This window comes from Merops nubicus, unplaced genomic scaffold (genome assembly GCF_000691845.1).
Source record: "Merops nubicus isolate BGI_N331 unplaced genomic scaffold, ASM69184v1 scaffold11178, whole genome shotgun sequence".
In the NCBI taxonomy this organism is placed as follows: Eukaryota; Metazoa; Chordata; class Aves; order Coraciiformes; family Meropidae; genus Merops; species Merops nubicus.
This window is the reverse complement of record NW_008623877.1, coordinates 10,878-27,652: the sequence shown is the minus strand read 5'-3', so window position 1 is coordinate 27,652 and position 16,775 is coordinate 10,878. Positions and strand designations below refer to the sequence as shown.

The 16,775-nt window shown below is 37.4% G+C and overlaps 1 protein-coding gene across 1 annotated transcript in view; it reads right to left on the bottom strand.

The window, feature by feature from the left end:
* The window catches only part of TMTC2 (transmembrane and tetratricopeptide repeat containing 2), a gene marked incomplete at both ends in the record, with an annotated part of 89,281 nt that extends 73,858 nt beyond the window's left edge, over positions 1-15,423 (bottom strand). The window contains one exon of the mRNA XM_008945228.1: positions 14,853-15,423. Coding sequence (XP_008943476.1) covers positions 14,853-15,423 — 571 coding nt within the window. The remainder of the gene's footprint in view (positions 1-14,852) is intronic.
* Positions 15,424-16,775: the final 1,352 nt, after the last annotated feature.

Here is a 16,775-nt window from a genome sequence, read left to right as displayed (position 1 = left end):
AAGCAACACTGAGATGAATAAGAAATATAACAGAAATGCAGGATTCAAAATTCAGACAACACATTTTTGAAACTACTGGAAACAATTTGGGTATTTTTAATTGAATCATTTACACCTAAAGGTTCAGAATTTCTAGTTAAAGTGAACCACCATCCCTTCAGAAGTTTACTACTAGTAGAGTGTATGGTCTAACTACTAAATGAATGTGTATCAAAATACGACTACACTCACATTCCCCTCTGTGTATCATGACTTCTCCCAGCTGGAAAACTAAAACGTTAAAGCCTAATTTGTAATTTAAACTATGAACTCAAGATTCAATGACATTAGGAAACTTTTATTATTACATTCCATTCTCTTCGTAATCTTGTTTTACTCTGAAATCTTTAGAAACAAAAAAATAGAATTAAATTCTTGCATGTTCTTCCTTGTTTTCCAGCTACTCAAATCGGGCTATTCTTCTTAAGAAAATTACTTTAGTGACAAAGGCTGCATCCTATTTTTGGGGTGGTTTGGGGGGTTTCTTTGTTTTTTTTGTTTGTTTTTTTTTCAGCCCCTCCTCACTGTCTCTAATGAAGTTCCTTCCCTTTACTGTGGCTAACAGTGTCTCTCACTTCACTCTGGCAACCATTAGATCATTCTGGTTTTCACTGCCCTTGGGCTTCTTCTGAAAGATGTATCTGTCCATTTACTCTTTTATTCCTCTTTAACAAAAGTAATGTGGTTTGTTATTGGAAACGTTTGTTAACTTCATGAGAAAATGCTACTTGAGCACAAAATCGCGTTTCATGATCCTGGTATTTCTAATCACTTAGCCACAACTTCCTCTCATCTTTAACTAGGCCCATGAAAACCTTGTATTCTTCTCTGCCACATCAAATCTAGATGTCCCTGACAGGCAGTTCAAACAGGCTAAAGCATATCAACTGTGATTCAGCAATATGAATTTTGACTTTGCATCAAGTATTTCAACACGATCTTCATCGAAATAAATTTTTGTGCATGCTTTGAAAATTATTACAACCTTTTAGAGATGGTGAAAAACCTTAAAAAAAAAAATCTAAACTCACACATTAAGGCATACGCGCAATAATCCCATACTTGGATATCAGAGAAATCTTCTAGTAGAATAATAATCTTTTAAAGTTCATTACTGCTGTTAACTTCAGATGGCAAGTCCTTAGTGTCCAGTGGAGTCCCTAACAGCAAGCTTAATGTGGAAACTGAGCAGACTTCAGTAGCAACCATAGCTGCATTAACATTTCCTATCTGAAGTAGCTGTGGGTAAACATTTAGGATTTATTTACCTGTATTACCCATCACCAAATTTTTTACGACACAAAGGACACAAAAGCTTCCAACAAATGAAAGGTTATCTCTATGCATGATAGATAAAAGCTATCTAAAACACAGTCATCTTTCCCTTTTCTGCTATTTCTGCAATAACCTGAAATATATCAACAGAACTTTGCTGCAGATGGAGTTTGAAAACCATCCATGATCTCATCAGAAAACAAAAAGCCTTTTTACCAATGCTTTGAAAGTTTATAAGTTGTTTAACCAGCCTCCCATTTCTCAGGGAGTATCTTTAGATACTTCCTCTTCAGGTCTAGTCATTTGTGGCCTACACACCAAGAAAACATGGTCAAATAGTGACCAAAGCACAATTTGTGAAGCAAATCTTGACTAAGTTCTTAAATGATCTTGAATTTTTTTTTTTTTTTTTCATTCAATAAAATGTTTAACATTACTCACGTCAGAGCTAGATTTCAAACTATTTTCACATCCAGGAAGAACATCACTATTTCCCACATACAATTAGAGTTGCATCCATGATGGCTTAAGCATATCATAAAGGCAACTTTTATTTCTATTTCTAAGGAAAAAAAATACAACTCTGAAACATGAAACCCTGCTTCAGCGTTCAGTAAGATTTTTCCCAGGACACTGCATCCAGAAAGAGCCAACAGTCCCATGCTGAAAACATGTGGCCTTCACTCTGAAGGACAGCGGATAGAATAAGAATTTAACATTCAAGTGCAGAACTGCTGAAGCCATGACAATGTTAACTGGACATTTACATTTAATTAAGCATTCATATAGAGTCTATATTTCTGCAAGTAGCTTATGTAATTCACAATTGGCTGTACCAGCCAGCTAATGGCAGAATACATCAGATTACCGAAACATTATGTACAGAAAACACGACGTACTTAAATTTCCACAGCCACCAAAATTATGAATTTATTTCCTTTAGTGTCCAGAAAATTGACTTTCTGGGAAGGATTCAACAAAAACTTAGGCTATGTTATGATTCAAGATGCAAATACACAGTATTTTAAAAAGCAGTTCTAGGATTTTTAGTGAGAAAATTTCTGAGCCATTTTGCTAAGCCTCTTCATATTAAAAGGCTTGGAAGAAGCCTGTTGGTGCTGAGCAGCATGGATTTGGGACTCACAAAAAGGTTAAGCCTGCAGTTTTTAGACATGTATGTTTGGGGTTTTTTTAATACCTTTCTTTAAAACAAATCTGAGTACTTCAAATTGCTTGTGTATCACAGTAATGCAACATTTAATCAAAATACTGTAACCAAGCCCAGAGGATGAAACAGTGAAGCAGATCATCTGACAGACAGACTGACTTGAAAAGCTCCCTCTGAGGGTTTGAAGCTGTCTGCTAAAAGTAAAACAAATAACTGTATTAAAGCATGAATTTATTATACCAGTAAGGCAGTATGTTGGTTGTTAACCACTAACTGCCACAGAATGTAAGGCCACATATCAAATAAGATTATATAAAATTTCATTTTTCATTAGTCTGCCAAAACTTATATGAAAACATACAAACATGGCCTACAATAAGGATAGAGGACAAGTGCTTTATCCTCTGGCTGATAAGAACATCTCTGGTAATTAATATAGGAATAATTAGCCTATATAGATTCCCAAATTTTGGCTTCTGTATCATATATTCAGCTTTTCAATCAAATCTTTATTTTTTGTCATCATTACTCATTTCTCCCTTTCTTCCTTACACTGTAAGGCATCTAGTCAATTGGGACTTAAGCAGGCACTGAAATTCTTTCATTCAAAGAAGTGGGAGGGGCGAGGAAGGGGCAGAAGGTTTAATTAGGTTTGGTATAGACCTGATGCTAAAAACACTGAGCGTTAAAGGACTATGTCAAAGAGCACTGTCTTCATTAATAAACCTACTACATCACCACTGATTCACAATAAGGTTATTGTTTCAGGCTGAATTTATTTTTTTCTAGTAGGAAACCAGGCTGTAACTGAGAGATCAATGCCATGTAGCTATGATACAAATGTATAATTTCCTTACTCTATGTAGATTTGCAATCACAAATACGAATGAGGCACATATTAGTGAAGAAGCTTCACCGATGCCTGTACCTTTATTATTTCACCTGATGATGGCAGGGGTTATTATCAGATTATCAGAGCACAGAGGAGCCATCTGGGTACTGCAGAGCCTTGGACACCAACCTGAGAGCACAAGGACACATCAACCTTTTTGCTACTGTGAAATCACAGATTGCTGACAACACACCATATCATAAGCCAGGCAGCACCAAGGTAGAAATGGTTATTTGCAAGGATCTAGAGCTAATATAGTACCATATACATGGTCTGTGATGGACTGAAAACAATTTTCTAGACAAAAAATTGGTGGATTTAAAAGAGGCATGGTTTTTAAACTTCTGTTTATAAACTATGCATCTTCAGAATACATCAACACAGAGCTATAGTAAAATATGAACATAGATTAATTGTGCCCTTTTTTTTTTTTTTTTGGAATTTGGGTTACATGTAATACTGGAAGTGTAACTGTAGATAAGAAGTGGGAATGTTTAGAGAAGTAATGTGCCACTACTGCAGCAAGCTCATTGTTTTGCCTGACAGTACCCTAACACCAAGTATGAAGCACAATTTTCATCACTTAAGGAATTTTTCTTTCCTCTTCAAAAATCAAGATTACAGGTGAAATCCTGGAAAAATTTACTCTATAGATTTGCAAAACAGAAAGCAAATGAAAACTTTCTGAAGTAAATGTTTACTTCCTTCTGATTTTGAAAGTCCTGAGATGATGACAACCCTAAGTTATTTTGACTAACAGGGTGTCCTGATAAAAAGTGGACTTATAAATACTCAGATCAAATCACGAGCTGTGCATATGTATCTACATGGCCGGGTTCAAACTTTGTGTACTAATACCAACCTAGTATCAGGCAACCAAGAAACACATCTACTTACCTTGCCTTAAGATCCACTTTTGCAGTCTGTACCAAGGTCACTTGAGTTAGTTAGCTTGGATGCATTCACAATATCTGATTATCACTAACTGCATAAGTATGTCACAGATCCGACTTGAGATAAGAATTTCATACCACTTTTACAGAAGTTGACTGAAATAATCAGTTAATTCTCTCTTCCAAGGAAAGATGTCTCTACCAGAACAAAGATGCATGGACACAAGGTGAGGTGGAGTTCTTTGCTTGTTTGGTTGTTTCTGTTTTTTTTTTTTAATTTTGTTTTTGTTCGGGATAGCTTTTTGGTTTGTGTTGGTGTGGGGTTTTTTTGTTTAGCTTGTTACAGAAGGTTGTGTTTGTTTTTCTTCACATGAGAGAGATGCAGGTATGTGAATCAGTAACATCACAGAAGGTGCAAAGGAAGCAGAGTAAAAATATATATTATGCAAGCAACTTCCCCTTGAATAAGATGCAAGAGGGAGCTCACAATGCTCACTGAAAGGGATTTAGAACTGGAATGAAGATACATAGCTTGATACTTTTTGTTCTGGCAGAAATTCTACTTGGGATTTTCTTTTAAAAAAAGAAACCAAACCAACAGGATTGCATAATCCTGGTATTTTTCAATCCATATTCTCAATCAGAATCACCCACAAACACTCAAGTCCTTGGTTAACAGGTCAGGTCAAAAGAGGTAAAAACATATAGTGGTTTAAACAAACAAACAAAAAAACCCCACACATCGAAATCAAAACAAACAAAAAAACTAATCCCTCTACAAAATTGCTAATGTTGACTTTCCACACATTTCAAATCACAAGAAGCCAAAATTGCTGTATATAAAGTAGTCCAAAGAAGCAAGAACTAAAGTTAAAAAAATTGGCATTGCATCTATTTTAAAATTCATGACAGTTATTTTGTGGTGGTGTTTTGCCACTTCTAATAACGTCTCTTAAGGAGAAAAGTCTCCAAGTAAGAGATAGAACTACAATAAACGCATATTTTAAAAATAAACTGTAATCTCACAACCCCTACTAGATAAACACTGTTGTTGATGCAAGCTTCGCTGTGCTCTACAGCAGCACAAGCTGCCCAGGATACTTTTAAAACATGCAGACTAAAACACGCAAAAAATTTATCCATAACCCCCAAAGTCCTGTTTTCTGGAAGAGAAAGAATTTACAGAGACTCGATACAATTCTACCCTCTCTCTTCCTCTGCTCCCTCATTGCCTTTATTAACTCAGTATGCTCCTACACTCACTTTAAAGATTTCGTTGCTATGGGAATTTATTTCCATATTTTATTGTCAAGGAGAAAAACAAGATTTTGGTGATTAAATGTCACAGAAGCTCTGACTTTTGCACAACGCAATCAAAACTAAAGCCTTAGAAGTAATATGTGTATGCGCCTGAAAGTCTTACTACTCTGATCATAAAAAGGTACATATGTTCTACCTGGCATTTAAGAGCCAGGTACACCAATTTTCTCCCTTCCCCCAAAAGGTTCTGGATAATTTTAACATAATTCTTCATGTGCATTTTCAATTTGTTTCCTAGAAACTTAGGAACAAAAAATATTTTGGCTCTCCCCTCCTTCCAAAGTGGACTATCCACAGCATCAAGGGATTCTTCTCTTTTCTAAGGGACAATCAAGGTTAGTGGGGCTAGAAAATTTACCTCCTAACAACTGACCCATAAAGCCAGCTACAGGATTGCAAGCCCAGGTTCCTTCCCTCCCCATACCTAATCTACATTGCAGCTGGAAAAAGAAACACAGCCATATGTACAAAATATCACTCAGTTCCTCCAGCAAACATGCCAGAAAATGTTTGCTGCCTGCTATCACAACTGGCTGTTTCCACTGTAAATCTCATACACTTGCATTTTCCCTCTTTTTAATACTGTAACTGTCTCCATAGGTTAATGTTTAGAATCACTCAGCTTGGAAAAAGTGTGCACATGGTCATTAAATCATTACGACTTATATAAAAACCAGTATAAGCCAGGAAATTCAAAATTAAACCTAATACCAAGAGAAAAGTCTCCCTCATGGCTCAGGGCTTGCATATGTTCCTGCTCCTTCAAAACATGTTCTCCTAGGTCTGGAATCAGAGCTCATGCTTGTATACCAGGAATGGCTCTGACTTGGGTAGGACTCTAGGAATACAACTGTCTTTGAGAATACTTCTATTGGATAGACCCAGGCAATGCTTTCCAAACACCACAGTTCTGAAACTTAGGCAACTACAGTTAAGATGCTCAAAAAATCAGGAGCCTGATCTTCACATACTCTCAGCAGTGTTATGTTTCCTGAAGGTGCTGTTAATGCACTGCCTGGACTCAGAACTCGGAGTATCCAGAAGCTGCACCTGCTCCCTAATCTATTTGACTCTGACGGGGGACATATTTACAGGGTTTTTTTCTCTTCTGACACTATTAGCACATGCCCTGACTGCTGGGAGCAGCCAGCCTAGCTTACTATTTAGGAGCGATTGACCAAGTGCAATGGGTTCATACAGTAAAGCCTACGAGGAGCTACAAGCATTCAGCACTTCATCAAATCAGACTCTTTAGGTGCCTAAACACAACACTAGGATGCTAGTGTAAAGTACTCACGACTGAACATTTGTATGCAAGGCGTAGGTGTAAACTTTCTGCCTGGCATTTAACAAACACAAGGGATACAAATTTCATGAATATAATCATGAAGGCATGTATGTTAACCAAGACATAGAAACAAGTTAAGCAGAAAGGCATAACTCCTGAAGCAAATCTACACCAAAGGAATGACGCCAAGGGAGATTTAACTCATTAAGACATCACTTAGCTTTAGCACTGTGTGTTGGTTTTCCCAGTTTGTGGCCAGTACCCAGGCAAGGGACTCAAGGGAGAGGCAGAGCTAGAGGGCAAAGGGACATGGCTTTCCAGCTTGTGAACAAAGGGAAAACTGAAGATGGGCAAAAGCTGCATATAGTTCTTATCCATCAAGGTTCATAGGTATCCAAATCCCCCTATTTCAGCATAAAATGTGTAATACACTGATCACCCCTAAGAAAAAAAACATTAAATATAACTGTTGTTTAATACTGATATTTTAAATAGAAAAATTACCATCTGTAAGTAAAACCGTTTTACAAAGTTTCTCCAATTAGGGAACTAAAGTAAACACTAAAATGAAGAGAAATCAACATCTGCAAACATTCCCAATGTCCTGAAACACAGTTGTTACACACTATGGTAAGTTTGGTGCTTTCACTTGACTCCTTAAATATTTTTAAAACAGTAACAGCTAGGAAAGTAACATTGTCGGCTTGGTATTGTTTGCACAGGTTTTGTAAACTGGCAAGCAGCAAGCCCATCAATGCCCTGTAACTAAACACCACCATGGAAAAAAAAACACACTCTTCTTGATGTTAATAATTGGTATGTAACCTCAGAATGAAAAATAAGTGCTAACACCGACTGTGCAAAGCCCCTGGAAGTTTTTTCACCCTGTGCCTCAGAAGAGAGCCCTTTTAACCCAGGGGGAAGAATGGAAAAACACAGCATACTTTGCAAGCTACCATGCAGTATAAGTCCTATGCAAGACTGAAGATAGTGACAACCTTTCTCTAGCAAACTAACCTCTTTGTTAAATTGAAGGTTCTTCATGTCTTTGCAGTCTCTGTAAATATGAAAAGGCTTCTATGTTTTTTATTTATTTAGTAATTTATTAAAGAAGCCTTTACTTTCTCCATCTTCCCAGGGAGCCATTCATTCTCAAATACATGCTCCAAAATATTATTGTAGACTTCAAGTGGGTAGACAAAAGACAGGCAGATTTTAGTAGCAATTCCAATAAAGACATTGCAGATACAATACTAAAATATAATCCATTTTAAGCCAGTGACTTCAGCAGGCTAGCTTATGATTCCTCATTTTTAAAAAATACATTTGCCTTAGGATGCTATAATTCTGTCATATGTGATCTCTTTCCGTGGTTTATAGCATCCCAGAGAAATATTTTCAGGAAACAACAGCTATTTATACATATTGATGTCCAATTCAGTATCACTCCACTGACATCACAGGGACCTGCAGGAGATCAGTATCTCTGAGAAGAAAGATAGTGGAGGCCAATCTTGCTTTTCTTATTTCAAGATCAAAAGGAAAAGCAGCAAGGAGCTGTGGGAACTACAGGAAACAGCAGTATTAGCTACTTGAAATTGTCAGGAAAGAAGTAAATTGCAAAAAGCTTCTTTTGTCTGGGAAATATCTGCTGGGGGAAGGAGGGGAGTGATGGTCAAGACCGTACAGGCCTCATGCTGCTGCCATCCAGCAGAGTGAGGAGAAAAGCACCAGGCTGGCTCATCCGCAAATATGAGCAATGTATGTGCAGGCACATTCATCTCAGCATTTCCACAATTTTGTACAGGCTTAAAGCTGCCAGAAGAATTAACCCCCAGCTGCCCAGCGCAGAATGAGAGATCACAGCAAGGGAACAAACTGGGCCCCAGCTGGCAATGGAGCTTCCAGTCTTTTCCTCAGCGCTTGAAATGCAAAAGGTTACGTGGCACACAAGCCCAACATTTAACAGCTTAGTGCACTTGAATATGCAGCTCTTGTTAGACAAAATCAACCTGCAAGAGGTCAGGTCATGCTTTGAAGCTGCAAGTTACTATTTTTAACTGGGACAAAAGTAGTCTCAAGGAAAAATGTGTTTACTAATTATCTGACTCCAAGGTTGAAGTCTGTCCTACAGAGGAGAAGCTGCTGCCCTAACAGTCTAAATACTGCTGTTCAAAGACGGGGGACTAAGCCTTGACTGTACCCACACAAGCATTTGAGAGAAATAACTTACAAAATAATAGCTTACCAATCTGGTCTGCCAAAATATCCAGGCCTGTGGGTTAAGTTCAAGCATAATAAAATTCCTTAGATTGTAGAAAATAAGCAGAAAATAAACCATCAAGTTGGTTTTCAAATAATGTTAAAACACTGCTGCAAAATGGCAGACCTTGTAGATGGAGAGGAGGTGAAAACCAGCAAGACTGACTATTGCATTGCTAAGGCTTTAGAGTTTCTCAGAAGAGAAGGATAAAGCTGCAAATTGGAACCCAGAGCAGCTTTTTATTTTGAAATCGCTTTCCAAAGCATGGTAGTTCTAAAAGTAGTGACTGCAAAAGAATAAAGAATGCAGAAAGTGGTTTATTTCAAGTTTAGAGTGTTCTCAAAAATCAGTAGCTTTATCTAATACCCAGCAGGTCCTATTTTGAGTGGGAACCATCCATATCACCCACAACTAAGGCTGTTCCAAGACCATAAAAGAAAGTAGTATTTTATAAAACTTGGTTTGGTGGTTGACCATGTCATCCATGGAGGCCCCAGGTTTACATCAGTACCTTAAATAAAATATAGCCCTTCAATAAAATTGCTTTTCACAAAACCAATACTGTTATAATAGCACAGGAGGTTAGATAATGCATCCTGCAATCCAATTTGAGGTTTATGCTAAGCTATAGATACCAATAACTAATTCCACATGTGAGACAGACCTCCCAGAGGGAGACTTTAATCAAATAAGTGATGGGAAAAGCGAGGTTTCCTTATTTTAGTATAACAACCCCCCTGTACTAACAATATGTTGATATGGTAAAATGTTACCGTATTGTACCAATGGAACATTAGTAGAAAACACATCTGGTTTAGTTATTTTTGTAAGGCAGTTTGTACATACAAACCACAGAGCAATAAATATTTTATCATTATATTAAAAACGAGCTTTAAATGCATTTGTCCCGTCTTTTTCACTGCTAATGTTGTCCAGTTCCATTCACACTTTAAAAAAAAAAATTAAAAAATAAAGGAAAAAAGGGCAGCACAGTGGGGTTTATATTAGCTTTGTACTGCTAATTGGACAGAAGACCGTGTACTGCAATGTTGATTAATGATTCCACTCTCAAGCCAGAGATTGCAAGTACAAAAGAATGAGGCTTCTGAATTTGCATATTTTCTATAACTACAGACTTGATCACAGCTGTCTCCCCTATTCGGGTTCCCCCCTCTTACCCTGACACTTTTGTTTAACTTGCACAAGTCTAGCTGCTGACAGGTACAGTCATATGATACCTATGATACATGACAACTCAATCAATCTGCATACTTGCTATGCAGCCTGCACTGGAAATGACTCAAGGTCTAAAATGCTGAAAAAAATCAAACAAAAGCCTAACTTTCTTCCATAAGGAATGTTTTGTTCCAGGAGAGCACTTTTTTTTTTTTTTTTTTTAATTGCTCTCATTTCAGATAACTCATTTATGACCGCAATAAATACGCTTCCATCAAAAATCTGCTGACTTAAAGACAGCAAATACATTCTTGTCAGCCAGTCAGACAGAATAAAATAGAGCTAACTCAATGAAATGGAGTCCAGACTGATAACTTTGCCAGCCAGAGTGAGAGCATCACATGCGGATGGGAATACAAGACTTGGAAAAAGGAAAAATATCAGCAGCCAAGTTCTATTGAATAATCGATATGCAGACGACAGGGAAAAGAGCTGGATAGTTTAATAAGTAGTTACAATATAAATTTTTAAAGTGCATTACAAATAGCTTCTAAATAAGGGGTAATATTCAACTGCTCTGCTGGTGGTCTTCTCTGCAGCTGCAGAAGCCCTGCCAGTCTACTCAAATCACACTGGGAAGCTGTCATGTACTTGATGTGACAAATTGGACTCAGTGATAATAGGTGTGAGCCCAGTAAACAGCTACTGGTCTTGTGTAGTAGCCAGTATTTCATATTTATTGAATACTCAACCCAAAGATAAGAGCAAAATGGAAAAAAAACAGGCTTTTTACCCCAGTGCCATCTTCTAGCACCTGCTGGAACATTTTTAAAGCTGCATTTACCAGCTCACCCTTCACTGACCATCCTGAACAAGCTCAGTGGTTTTACTGTTCTTTAAATGTAATTAATCATGTCTCAATTTCTGTCCTGTTTGAGGGTTTAAGGGTTTAGTTTTTACCTGCACTTCCTCTTGAACCTTCCTAGGCTCCACAGCAAACTGGAAACAGTTGTGTCAGCTCAGCTGGACAGGGTTTAGCTTAAGATCAGGTACATTGAATGGGGTAGTTCCTTTCTACCACTCCATTACAAAACATTCAGTTTCATATTGTTATAGCTTGCTACTTAGTACAGATTCGAACTAACCACCTCTGAAAAGTATCTTCCTTTCTTTCTTGGCTCTAGTCTACACTTTTTCCCTCCAGTGCACTACAAAAGACTGTAACTTTTTCCTAGACTGTCCTTTTAGTACATTTTTTCCCCGCCTGACTCCTGCAGTTGCCCTCCCTAAGTATTTATACTGGGAAAACACAACATACAAATTCCAGAACAGGTAAATGAACACAATTCTTTGTAATTGCCCAGACATTCTAATAATGAGACTTTGACAAGATGGGGCTTTGTTTGTAGGGTTTGGTGGGAGGTTTTTTTGTACTTGTTTAAACCGGTTTTAAACTCCAGTTTTTTAAAGGCTTTAGCCAGTTGGATAATACAGGATGACTCTTCTGCTACATTGGTCTCATGCAATTTGCAATGCAGGAATATCTTTTCAAGCAAGAAAAAGTGTAAGCAACAACATTAAAGAAAAAAAAATAAAACACTTATTCCAAAAGTTGATTTTGTCTGCTTAAAGTGATTTTACTTTTAACTCTTTCACTTAGCTCTATTATTACTAATGACTTCAGAAGAGCTAGTTTATAAATTTTAAATGCCAACCTTACAACATAATCATCTTGAAATTATTTGAAAATAAGTCTAAAAAGTACTTTCAAACCAACAGGACAGCATCGAACTTCCCTTCATGGTTAGGGCTTGTCAAACACTGGTCAGACATACTACAGTCAAAATGCAAATTTCTCAACTCCACGTGCATTGGCCATTCTCAAATTATCCATTGATATCAGCTAAAGAGCATCCTCCTAAAACAATCTCCAGTCTTCAGATGGAGCAGGCCGGAGACAGTCTCATTAACCTGAACATTTTCTAAGCAGTATTTTATGTGAATGGATAAAACTCAAAGACCTAAGGAAATATAAACAGTGAGAAAGTGCTTGAGAAAACACTGAAAAGAAGGCAATGCATGAGACTAGTTATTTTCAGTATATTTCTGGTAAATCGTAATGACTTTGTTGTCCTAAAATGTTTTCATTATACAGTGCGAAGCTCTTTGCTTTTAAGATGCTATCTTTGTTCCTCTTTGACACACTCGTTTATTTATTTATTTTGAATCTACAGTGATTATTCTTACTTGTATTTCATTCCTTCACTTCCCATGGAGTGCTTGGGAACAGGAATCTACAATGCTAAAGGTAGAGGCCATGCAAAGTTGGAGTACAAAAGGGTACACAGACAAATATTCAAAAAGAAATGCTTCTCGTAACAGGTTAGGTCAATTAAGATACTCCCAGCACCCCAAGCTCTGCAGGACCATAAGTTCTTACAAAAATTTATGTAATTTGTGAATTATTTTTTTAAAACTTCAATAAAAAAGAAACTTCACTGAAGATAATTTTATAACCGAAGCTCCAGGTACAGAGGTTTCCCTAGTCTTGAGGTAAAACTTGGTCAGCAGCACTAAGTCTGAATAGATGTAACAAGGAAGAGGGAGCCACGAATTTAGTGAATTAGGAAATGCATTACTGGCAGAGTAAGCAAAATATTCATATTTTAATTCGCTGTGGTCTCTCTCCACAAAATTTCCTCTAGAAAATATCCAATCTCCATAAAAGTTTGTAATCTATAAAGGACAGAATTATTTCTATCGTTACATCAGGAAAACAAGGCATTGATACTAATGTGCTGACGAAATCTGATGCTGGGTGAAAAATACACAAGTCAGGTGTCCAAATGTAGCACGACACTCCTGAAGGCCTTGTTTTAAAAGAGTTAGGATGCAGAAGCTTGCATTTCAGCTGTGTGACTTAGGTCTGTTCCGGGCAATTTTAGCCCGACAGTGACTCGGTAAAGAGGCAAAAAAGGAAGAAAAAGCTTTTCCCCATTAAAAGTTCATCAGATATACTTGTAAAGATACTGATTTTGAGCAAGGAGTGTTCTGTAATAAGAAACTCTTTAGCACCATGACTGTATCTTGGTCATTGCAGGCTACAATGAGGAGAGACTGTGAGGAACACTATTTTAGGTTTACAGTGAAGTCATCCACAAGGTGTTCAGAATTTTGCCTGTGCCATATGAATGTTTTTATCATTGTTTAATTCTATATCATAGGCTAACACTTGAGCTATAAACCAAATGCTTTGAAGAACTTTACAAAATATCACCCTGTACCTTTTAGAATAAAGCTTGGTGTTACAGATGCACTTTTTAAAAAACACTTAATTAGTTGACTGTTTGTTGCCACTCACCATTAGGTGCACAACATAGCATACAGTATCTAGCTACCACCACTCCACAGAAGTCTTACATACTCCAACATCCGACAAAAAAAAAAAAAAATTACTCTTTCCTCTTCACTTTTTTCAAAAAAGAGTATGATAGTTGATGACAAATTTTAAGTAGGAAGTACCAGAGATTAGTTGGTTTTTTGACTCTACTGTTTTCCTTGTATGGTACAGGTATATACTCTATAGAAGCAGAAATCATCTTCTTTATCAGAATCTGCAACTTCTTTTCAATTCGAGTAAGAAATCAAAAATTTGAAATCACAGGTTTTGAGATAAGATTGCAAACCTGTATTTTTTTTTATTGCTTTTATTGGTTATATGTCAGTAAAAAGTGTGGCAATCTATGTCCTTATGAAACATTTTCCTTCTGTTAAGTCAGTATTTTTCTGAAAGAAAGCCACTTCACTGCAAACATAATTACATACACTCAGCTTACTCATTTGTCCAGCAACTGATGTAAATGAGTCTGGGTTTCAGCTGGGGTTTCTAGGTACCAGTAAAACACATGTGACTTTGGGAGAGGGAAGTTCTGGGGATTTGGTGGACTTGTTCGTTTGCTTATTGTACTTTTTTGTTCTTGGGCAAGAAGTCAAAAAACAAAAAACATTTATTTTGTTAAGGCAACAATACATTTGAGTCATAGCTCCTACTAATGGGAGAAAAGAGACATGCCAAAGGCATGCACCCAGGTTCTCTGCATTTGTTAAACCAGAACAAAAAGAGTTCTACCTTTGCCTCAGGGAGCCTGTAGATGATATCAGCACTTGCACTCCGAACTTAGCTGAGTTTGCAAGATACAAGAGGATAAGAGCATGAATGAACTCTTTACAAACGGCAGCCAGACAGCCAGTGCTCAATGGTAAACAGAATGATGAGGGAGCTGCCGGAAGCAAGGGAAGTAATTGAAAAAAATACATCGCTGGTGTCAAGTAATAGCAATGGATAACAACACACTGTTTAAACAAAAGGTAAAAACCCCATACTAAACTGCTTTAAATGTTCTGTCAGCATTAGACATCTGTGCTTATTTTTGGGAGTTGCTAAACCACTAAGAATTAATGTGCATTTGAAGATTCATTTAGCAGCTGTTTACCAGCAATTGGTGCCTTACAGATAGCTAAAGTGCAGGAAGACTCACCTTGTATAAAGCAGGAATGATCTGACCCATTTTCAGGCGATGGAATACAAAGATATCGTACACAGCTGAAATGGCCAGAACAGTCACTCCTTGCTCCTTCCACAGCATGCTGCATCCCGCACACAGCCCTGCTCCCAAGATCCAGCCCCAAGTACTCGGTGAGGAACCTCTGGTAGAGCAGTGCTTCACGTAGCACATCAGGGAAAGCAGAAAGAAGAGGCAGGCTCCGATGTCTGCCCTCCCTACAATCCCCGCTACGGCTTCCGTGTGGATTGGATGAGACGCAAACAGCAGACCTGCTATCAAGGTCCAGTACCCATCCCCAAACAGGATCCTGGAGAAGTTTGTGAAAAGGCCTGTGACTGCAGCATGTAACAGGACGTTTACAAGGTGGTAGCCCCACGGGTCCATCCCTCCAACAGCATGGTTAATGCGGAAGGAGAGTGTGCAGAGAGGTCTGTAGGACTTGTGGCTCCCACTGTGAGTGAGCAGTGTCCCCCAAAAGTCATTGTAGAAGATATGGGTCCATGGCGTCTCAGGAAGAAGGTCCTGGTTTGTCTTGATAGCTCGACTGCAAAAGAAAAATAAAAACTTCATTTCAACAGAAGGAAAAGGATAAAAATTAAATGCTGTGAAAACGCAATCATACTGCTATGATAAGAAAGAATGGCATTGCTTTGGTGCTGCTTTAATTCAAGTTTTGAATTTTTACAAGAGGTATTGCATATCTATTGACTTCCCACTAAAGCAAAATTTCCATATAAATTGGCTTTTAAAACATTACAAACAGATGCTACGTTGCTTCCATTAAGTTAAAACACCCTTCAGTGACATTCTTCTGAGTCTAGCCCAGGAATAATCAGTTAAGATTTCATGAGTTATAATTAAAATGTAAAAGAAATATGAAAACCTGACAAACATTATTGTTGAAACAATGGATCCTCCAGTAATTCAGAACTAAAACCCCAACTGGTCTTTTATACAGAAGTTTTAATTTAGTTGTTGGAATGATTCTCACTGACATGGCTGAACAATAAATAGAGAAGTCGGTAGGTGCATGCAAATCTCTGCTGCTGCATGGGGCACTCTCACAACTGTCTTGTACATAATTTGACTGACAACATTTTCTGCCAACACCTTGCCAACTGCAGACAGCAGAATATTTTACAGATTGAAATATACCTTCTTTTCAAATTTCTTACATTTAAAATTGAGGAAAAAAAGAAAAAAACAAGACATTTTGAGGTTGTATTAGCTTATGAATTCAAGTCTGTGTCAGCTTGATTGGGGGAAAGAAAAATGCTGCAGCTTTCAGCATTTATGTTTCCAACCACCCTGGCAAGGATTGCTGCCAGCCATTAGCAGTCTCCATGTCTAATTCAGTACTGTAAAAATCTGTCCCCTATAATGTTTGTACAAATCCGATCATTTGCATTTAAAATTTATGCTGTGGGAGAAGGTGTGAGACCTGCTTAGCGCAGAAAGATGACTAGAATTTAATTAGTTACTTGCTTTCATAACCAAAGTTGCATTTAAGCAATTCTTTAAAGACGCATTGTTGTTACTACTGAGCTTAACTCATTTAGCATGTATTTTACTAGGCTAATTAAAAATCCAGCCAGCTTAAGACTCTTCTATTAAAAATATTAAACAAGAGATGATTTACATCACATTTCTTTACTCATTCCTTCTTTCTGCCTTTCCAATAAATATCTTCTCATAATTAACAATTTTAAATTCTGATAAGGAAGAAAAAAAAAATGGTGTGAGACTCAGGCTGGAGTTTGAAATGCATTACTCTAATTTATACTCAAAGACTCCCCTCACATTCTCCATTTTCTTGGAACCTGAAAAAAACCCCCCCTTTTTTTTGTTTTTTTTTGTTTTGTTTTGTTTTGTTTTTAATGTATTAGTTTCAGGAAC